The sequence below is a fragment of the Alligator sinensis genome, unplaced genomic scaffold (genome assembly GCF_000455745.1).
Source record: "Alligator sinensis unplaced genomic scaffold, ASM45574v1 scaffold1232_1, whole genome shotgun sequence".
In the NCBI taxonomy this organism is placed as follows: domain Eukaryota; kingdom Metazoa; phylum Chordata; order Crocodylia; family Alligatoridae; genus Alligator; species Alligator sinensis.
Window position 1 is genome coordinate 928,598 of NW_005842537.1, and position 9,351 is coordinate 937,948.

Genomic DNA, 9,351 nt, shown 5'->3' on the forward strand with positions numbered 1-9,351 from the left:
TCTCACTGGCTGCCAGCGTAGTTAAGATACAAATATTTTTTTTGGGGGGGGGAGTTGCATGTGTCCTGTTCTTCCCCCCTCCCCCCTTGGAAATCCAGCAAGAGTGTTGGTCTTTTATCCCTACTATGCTTTGTTTTTGGCTGGGTTTTTTGTTTTATTTGAGGGTACTCTGGGCCATTTACTAGGGAGGTCTAATTTTAACTCTTAGCTACACTTGGCTACATGACTGAAATTGCAGAAGCTTAGACTTCCCAGTTTGACCCACTGTCTTGCAGGAAGACTAGAATGTGAGAAATAATTACAGAAGTTCATTCGTGAACCTGAAATAAAAGCTGCAAAGCCGTTTTTGAAGATGGTTGAGGTTCTGGTTCTGTCAATGTTGCAATGTCATTTGGCTTCATTAGCTCCAGGATTTGACCTGCTTGATCCTTAGAGAATTTGTTCACTTGTTAGATGAAAAAAAATCCTGTGCTGGCAGACACATTTGAGTATGGTAAAGCATGCTCAGTTTTTCTGATTGCTTTAATCGGAAGTTGCAAATTGCCTAAGCATTGTTATATGAAGTGCCCCTTTCTGATATTATCCAATTGCCTACTTTGGCTGTACCAAGCAAATACTGGTGTAGTACTGATGTGTTCAAACTTCTTCCTTAGAAATGTTGAGAGAGGGTATGAGGAGAATCTCCTTGCTTTTTGGTAAGGGTAAAATGTTGAATGAAGGTATAGATGTGGCAGTTTCCTTAGCTGGAAAAGCTAAGCAATTAAAAATGACATAAGGCATAAGTGAACTTTAATGCTCCTGTCCCAAGTGAAGAATGGAAGTTAAATTTGTTAATATTAATGCTATGTATTGCTTACATAACCCTGTGCTGTGGCATCACATTTTTAAAGTAGCCCTAAAAGTCCAGTTTATATATAGAAAGAATGTGTGTAATGTAAAGTAATTTCCAGTCACATGAATTTTAACTTTACTGACCCCGGAGAAAATCAAGTTGGTAGTTGCTTGTAAAAATGCAAGGAGTAGTAAATCATGTAATTTGGCCTGCAGTTTTGATCTCGGGGCAGAGTAACCTGTTTTCTTAAAAGATTAATTCTTTATTAAAAATTATACACTGCATTGCTCAAATTAATAAATACGTAGCATGCCAAACACAACCTGCTTTCTTAAAGGTTCTAAAAATTAAAATGCATCCAACAACAGCAATTTTTTTTTTATCTTGCTTAAGCAGTATGGCCAAAATCAGTAAGGATTATGAAAACTGAAAGATGCTATATGCTTCTTAATGTCCTGCCATAATACTTGCTTTCTTGTAGCTAAATATATTTGCAACACAGGCTTTTTTCTAACTTTTTTAGCCTTCAGAATGCTTTCAACTTTCTACTAATAATGACAGTTTATTTTTCAGACTTGTTCTCAAACATTTTCATTTCAATTCTGTCATTTTTTTTGGTTTTGTAATAGTTGAGAGCAAAAAGGAATCCCCTGTAGAAACTCAGTCTGATGATGTGCTCATTGTGTATGAATTGAAACCTACACCTGAACAGAAGGCTCTTGCTGACTCTCTTAAACTCCCTTCAACATTCTTCTGCTACAAGAACAAGGCTGGTTATGTCAGTGAAGAGGATGATGGTAAGGGATCACTTTAAAAATTACCTCTGAGTTGAATTTGGGGGAACAATGTTATACCTACACTCTGACTGATGGAATATCAACAGATGCTTAGAAGGGGAAAGTTAAACTTTAACCAAAACATTGTTTTTGTTTTGGCTGTTCCCTTTTTAAATATAGAAGCTAGCCAGAATCAGGAATTTTGCAAGTGTAGTGAGCACATGCCTGTGACAAATTAGCTAGAGCTGTAAGTTCACAGCGGATGTCTGAACTGATGGACTCTCTTGACTTCTTTAAGATGAAGATTATGACACAGCTGTTAAGAAACTGAATGGAAAGTTATATGCTGATGATCCAGAGGAATGTACATCTTCACAAGATCCAGTGAAAGGTAAATCTTGAAACGACTGTCAACTACCCTTCTGAACTTGCTTAATATTGGTGGTGGTCTAGGACTCCCAGGCTTCCTACAGAGAAGCCATACAGCTCTAGGTCTCCAGCCATGTAGCACTTGGCATGCTAGGGCTGTGGTCAAAAGTAACGTGTCAGGCGATTTTCCAGAACCCAAAGCAATTTTCTCTGCTCAGTCAGTAGTTTGTTAAATTGAGCTTAGTTCTACAGTGACCTGAGGAAGGGCATATTATCCCTGAAGTCTTATCTGACATCTCTCTGTCTACATTTGATGGTTTAATAAGATATATTATCAAGGAACTCCTGCATCCTACATGCATATTCCTTGGGGGCCATCATGGCTACAACAGTGCCACTACTTAAGTTTCACAAAATACTTTGTTCTCAAAAACTGACTTTCTTCAGAAATTCTTGACTGTCCCCATGCCAGTACCAAGATGCAAATAAACAGCTATTGCATGAACATACCTCTATAAGCAAAAGTATACTGGTATGTTCCTGTTGGTCTGTGGTGATTTGGATGTTCGTTCTTGTTGTGATCTCTAGTGAAAAAGATTTAGCAATATCAATATTTAAACTACCATGTCCAGGTGTTGAAGCTGAAACTAAGAATTGCACATGAATAACCGTTCCTTATTATTGACACCAGGTTGTCCTTTCTAGAATGAAGGTAAGCATGTGCTGGATCTCTTTTAAAAACCCTGTTTCTTTGAGAGAATTTGAAAGAGATGGGGTGGGGAAAAAAAAACAGGAACAGGTTTGAAGATTTGGGCTTTACCACATCATGGATGGTTATTTGAGGGATTAAGTGGCAGAAGGAGTTAATGATTTAAAACCTAGATTTGCTATAAAGGCTAGAGACAGTTTCTACAAAAACATTGGTAGAAGACTGTTGGCATGCACTTCTATTTGGATTTACCTTCTCCCTACCTGTCACTTGACAACAGCAGAGTGGTTTGTCTGACATAAATTACTCTAGGTGGCATCTGGCAGAATGATTGTTATAGCTTGACAACTTTCATATTGAAATAAAAAGCCCCCACTAGAAAAGGAGGGTTCTAAAATGAGTATTTCCCATTGGATCAACTCACTCTAGGTAACGAAAACAAATAAAATCTAACATGGATAATGAATATATAACTGGTTGCATCATCGTATTCAACAAAGTCATCAATGGTTCAGTGCCTACTTGGGAGGAGATATTGAGTGGGGTTCCCTAGGGATGTATCCTAGGTCCAGTTGAATATTGTTGAATATCTTCAGTAATAATTTGGGTGGTGGGATTCAGTGCATGCTTACCAAATTTGTGGATGACATCATGTTGGGTGGAGTTGCAGATACTCCAGAGGGTGTGGCTAGGATCCTGAATGACCTGAACAGACTGGAGAAATGGTCTATGATCAATCAAATACGATTCAGTAAGCACAGGTGTAAAATCCTGCACTTGGGACAGAATAATTGCATTCACAAATACAGACGGGAACGTGGCTAGGCTGCAGTACTGCAGCAAAGGACCTGAGAGGCACAGTGAACTATAAGCTGAATATGAGCTAACAGTGTGCTCTTGTTGCAAAAAACGCAACAATACTCTGTGTTGTATTAAAGGAGTATTAGTTGCAAATCATGGGAAGCGATTGTTCCACTCTGTTCAGCATGGGTGAAGCCTCACCTAGAGTACCATGTTCACTTTTGGGCCCTACCCTTCATGCAGGATGTGGACAATTCGGAGAGTATAGGTGCACAGCAGCAAAAATTATTAGCATTCTGGGAACTGAGACTTATGAAGAAAGACTGAGGAATTAGGGTTAGTTAGTCTAGAGAAGGAGAGAGAGGGGAAAGGAATTTGATAAGTTCAGATACCTGAATGGTGATCATAGATGGAGATGGGCTTTTCTCTGTGGCTACAGGGGACTAGAAGCAGTGGCCTCAAGCTGAAGCAAAGGAAATTTAGGTTGGAGATTAGGAAGAATTTTCTGGCTGTCATAGTGGTCAAGCATTGGAACAGGCTACCTAGACAGATTATGGAATCTCCATTCTTAGAATTAGCAAGAGCAGGTTTACCAGACATTTGGTTAGGATGGATGATCCTGCGAGCAGGGGGGCTGGACTAGATGGCCTTGTGAGGTCTCTTACAGCCCTACTTTCCTATTAACCTGTTATGAACTTGATTTGTTAAGTGTCAGCGCTAGCTGGCAAGCTGTATACCCAAGTGTTATCCCTTTGGTTTTAGCATTTCAGAAATATCTTGCTGTCTTGTTTTCTGCTTTCAGTAATTTGTAGTGTGCTGTCTGTAGGTATGGCCTGTGAGGATGAACCAAAGAGTGAGAGAGAGTGCGTCATTGTTTGGGAAAAGAAACCAACTCCTGAGGAGAAGGTCAAAGCAGAGACTCTAATGCTCCCTTCAACATATTTCTGTGGTGTCGGCAGTGATACTGATGAAGACCATGACAATCTGGAAGATTTTCATACAGAACTGATGAAAAAAACTCAAGAAGTTAAAGTAGGAATTATATCTTTAAGCATGGCTTTCAAATTTTGTTTTGTTTCATCATTAAGAATTTTAACTTCAAAGGGTTGCAAATTCCTTCTAAATTCATTGCATCAATGTTTGCTTTTTTTAAAATGGATGTTGCTGCTCCCACATCTTGGTGTGCACTAATTTTCCTTATTTGGGAGTAATCCCTTCAAGAGGTGCAGTTTAGACTAAATCTGATTGAACTATATGAAACTTTAAGATAATTTTAGATGTTTTCTTTTGATGCAATCTAGTAGAGTTTAATCTGTGGGTTTCCCTTTTAAGTTTTTTAATTTTTTTTTGTATTAAAATAAATTACAAAATGAGTTATTCCTCACATGTCAAATATGGGTCCAGGGACAAGGCACTATTACTGTGCAATATGTAGTCCTTGTTGATGTATGGTACCCCTGTACACAGGTAGGCCAGAAGGTATTCTGTAGCCTGAAAGTTTCCTCCACATTCATGCATGGTATTTTGTGTTTTTAGAGTATCTCCCCAAATTTGGATGTTAACTACAGTCTTACCAGCCCCCTGTTTGGAGGCAATAGAAGCTTCCCCATGTTGGTCAATTGAGCTTTGCACCTGCCCGGTCATGTTTCATAGCTTTGATATTTATTTTAACTCCCTCCTGGATCATCTCTACCAAAGCTGTAATAAAATTATTTAATCCAGTTAAAATCTGGTTTGAAGAAAATGCTTTTGAAAAAATGCTTTAGAAAAAATTCAAGGGCAGAATTTAAGATGCTCCTTGTACCCATATTGATTTAAGCTCAGTTAGTAGTAGGGTGCTGAAGAAATCCCAGATACTGTTTTGAAATAACTTTTTAAAATCCATAATTCTCAAACATTTCTGGAAGAATTTGGTACACTAGGATTTGATATTTTTTAAACTTATCTCAGTTTTACCATTGAGAGGTGAGAAATTGTGGCATCCAGCTTGAATATTCAGACTTCTACAACTTGGTATGCAAGCCACATCTTTGGTTTAGACAGGGAGAAGTGTAGAAGTCAGGAGTTATCTGATTCTTCATAGATTGCCCACAAATTGGTGAGAACTGAAGGTGGTCAGCAACTCTGAAAGTTGCTACTGCTGGTTCTTAGTAGACCAAGGTTTCTACCTTTCTGCAGTGTTCTTTAGTGAACAAATGGAGGAACAGCAGTGGAAAATGAGGTTTTGATATTTTTCAGAGGAATTACAGACCCATGATTTGTCACCTTGGAGAACTGTGGAATCCTTTCAATGGTGCTGTAGAATATTGTAACTGATTCACAAGATAAACCCAGAGACCTTTTAAATACAAATCCATAGGGTCAAAAACTTTCTAATCTTAGTGTTCTTGCCAAGTGCTTCGCAATACAAGAATTGTGCTTTACATGTGTGTGTGTGTGTGTGTGTGTGTGTGTGTATTTACACACATACACGTACACATTTGTATGTGTACACATGCATATTTATTTATATTTATATATTTATACACATACATACATACATAAATGTATGCATATGTGTGCACACATGCACGTACGCATGCACACCCACACACACGAGTGCACACAGTTGTTCTCTGTGTGTGTGTGTTCTGTTAGTGTTTTTGCCAAAGTCTTCTGTTGCCAAGAATTCACCAAGAACACTAATAACCAGATAGATATTATAATATAGACAGATGATAATAGATGATAATTAGAAACAGAGAGAGTTCCCTTCCCCCCCATCCCCAGTCAGAAAATGAGCAAAGAGCTGACACTCTCTGCAGGGGCTGCGAGTCTAATGAGGTTGAAAAACATTGTTCCAGGTGTTTCAAATGATGGCCTCCTCTAAAATATTCACTGGAAACTTAAAAAGAAAAAAATGTTCATGTCTTGTTTCTTTTAAAGGAGTCTCAAGAAAATGAAGTTACCAGTTCATCTGATGTAGTCTTTACCAGGGAAGTATCTGTTCCCTCAATCAGTGAGGAAGCAATATCTGTTCAATCAACCATTACATCTGAAGAACCAGTGTCTACCACAGAATGTACACATGTATCTCAGACTTTATCAGGGACTGATGACAAGCCTGTGGATTTGTCAACTAAAAAGGAAAATGATCCAGATTCTACAGACTCAACAGTTCAAGGTAGAATGTTGTCTTGTGGTTTAAAACCATACTTCTTTATGTACCAAGCTTAACAAGAAATTTAATATCTTGTTTCTGTTTAATACAGTAACTTCATTAAAATAAATAAATTGGCTTAGTTCAAGAACTGATGTAGTTAATGAAAACTGGACCCGTACCTTAAAAATCCCACAAATGTTCAGTACTTTTACAAAAAATTAATGTAACATTCCAGTACATTAATATTCATTAATTGTGGAGGTTCTTTTTATACAAACAATGAGGCACTACTAAAATTCCATAGTTCTGCCCAGAAAAGTATGGTAACTTCTTTTATACAGTTCCAAAAGAACCGATATATTTGCTTGTTAGGGTATGCTTAAACCTTTTCAGGCTTACTTTGCTTTGTCACCATACATTGACATTCAGTGGAAAATTACAGAGAGCGCTTTTATTAACCATTTTTTACCATTTTGGTGTTTTGTAAATGCTATAGTAATATATGGGATAGAATAGGGAAAAAATTGCTTTGGGAAGGAGGAAAATCCTAAATAAAATGCTAAATAATCCTAATAAACTTGTTTCTTACTGTGATAGGAACTGGACCCCTCTCATTTGGATTTGACACTGCTGCTGGCTTGTCATTTGCTGATCTGGCTTTAAAAAATTCTGGGGACTTTGCTTTTGGTTCTAAAGGTAAGCTTCAAATCTATATTTGGAAACGGACTCATATTGGACTGACTTTATGGTAAGTAGTTACCATATTTTTTTTCACTTAACACATGCACTCAAAAAAGACACGCTTTTTGGGAAGGCATAACGAAAAGAAAAGAATTCTCTAGAGTAATGGCTGAACCCTGGTCACTGCCACCCAGCCAGAGCTACAGTCTTAACCTTCTCACAGTCACTGCTGAATTTGTCAGCAGCTTTTGGCTGCTGAGCAAAATCCTATTGCCAGTTCTGCAGTGGATATGGAAGTTAAAACTGACACTGCCCTCCCTTTCTGCAACCACAGAGGTCACTGACACGCATTCAGTTAAAGGTCCTATGGGAACTGATATACAATCCCAACAATCGCACTTCCAGCCTTGCCACATGTGCGTGGCAAGAGGTGTGATAATGGGATTGAGGATCCGATCCCAATTGCACCCTGTTGCTGGTGCAGGGGGAGCAGAGGATCATGATCCAGGGCTCCCCCTGCACCAGCAAGTAGCAAGCTGGGTGCTTGTGCATCTGTGGCTCAGAGCACCAGTCAGCTGATTGGCCCTCCCAGCATTGGGAGTGAGCTGGAGTTTTGAGAGGCTCTGGTGCAGTCACAAGGCAGTTAGGTGACTGGCACTTCCCGCCTCGGGAGTGCCAGAGCCCCTCAAGACTGGTGCAGTCCTGAGTGTGGGAGTACCAGTCCCCTAGCCATGGGAGCTTACCAGGGTGAAGGGCTCTAATGTACTTGTGGCTGGCAGCACTGATCAGCTGACTGGCATCCCTAGCCACAGAAATCCTAGGCTCTGGTGCACTCCCAAAGCTGAGAGCACCAATCAGCTGATCAGCTCTGGCTACACCTGCAGTTCAAGGCATGATGGGAACCAGCTACAAAATTATAACGTATATTTTGTGTAATTGTGGTGTTAATTGCATGAACTGAGTTAGTATAGATGTGACTAACTGGTTAATCATGTCCTAAATGTAAAGTCTGCCAAGGGCCAGCGAAACAGGTTCACAGCAGCCATTACATCATCTCTGTGCTTGTATTCCAGCCTCCAAATTGGCCACCCTGCTTAAAGCATTGTATACTAACTTGTGGGGAGGGGAGAGGGGCATGTGGTATGTAAGTGAACATATGTTCATTGAATTTCTGCCCATTTTTAAATTACTACTGAATCCATATCCTGTGTGTGTGTGTATTTAAATTTTGGAAAGATATTTATACCTTAAAACTTTTATAACTAGATAAAAACTTCAAGTGGGCAAATACTGGAGCAACAGTATTTGGAGTACACGCAACCAGTAAAGGAGAGGAAGAGGATGGTAGTGATGAAGAAGAGGTCCATAGTGAAGATATCCACTTTGAACCTATAGTGTCCTTGCCAGAGGTAACTGACCAAAATCAGCTTTAAAAGAGTACTATAAAGATGATACAGTGTTAGCAGCAGACATAATGAAATAAGTAGATTAGAACTATTTTAAAACTAAATTTTCCCATGCAGTGTTTGTACTTTTTTTGTATTCTGCTTGGATGCAAAGGTTGCTGCTGCTTTTAAAAAGAAAGGCCTCAAGTAAGCACTGCTCACTTCTCATTTCTGCCTTAAAAATAGATGTTGTCAAAGTGAGACCCATTTTAGGGAGTTGCCTAGCTTTCCAGTAGGACGGAGCATGATTTTAATCCTGAGAGGTCCATAGAAATTTTACTTTAAAGTTATTAGTGTATAGCAAATTCTGCCTTAGATTTTTTTGAGGTTCTAAAACACTTGAACTTAAGCCTCTACAGGTGTACCTGCTGTTGTGCTTCAGTAGTAGAATCCATGTCTGCCATGCAGAAGACCTGTGTTCAATTCCTAGACACCCACATAACTGCAGCCGTTAAGGCACTGAGCATCTGGACTCAGTCTGTCCTTTGGATTGCGTCTCTGTGCTTTAAGGGGGATGGATGGTCTGGGCAGCCTCCACTCCTCCTTACTCCTGCCTAGGCATACGTGTCAAAGGTCTGGGTGACCTCACACATACA

At 39.3% G+C, this 9,351-nt stretch overlaps 1 protein-coding gene across 3 annotated transcripts in view; it reads left to right on the forward strand.

Moving 5' to 3' along the window:
* LOC106721793 (E3 SUMO-protein ligase RanBP2) overlaps positions 1-9,351 on the forward strand; it is a 52,459-nt gene that overhangs the window by 36,260 nt on the left and 6,848 nt on the right. For all 3 annotated transcript variants that reach the window (XM_025213552.1, XM_025213553.1, XM_025213554.1), the window contains 6 exons: positions 1,462-1,629; positions 1,907-1,999; positions 4,314-4,519; positions 6,413-6,650; positions 7,227-7,325; positions 8,577-8,719. In XM_025213552.1, coding sequence (XP_025069337.1) covers positions 1,462-1,629; positions 1,907-1,999; positions 4,314-4,519; positions 6,413-6,650; positions 7,227-7,325; positions 8,577-8,719 — 947 coding nt within the window. The remainder of the gene's footprint in view (positions 1-1,461; positions 1,630-1,906; positions 2,000-4,313; positions 4,520-6,412; positions 6,651-7,226; positions 7,326-8,576; positions 8,720-9,351) is intronic.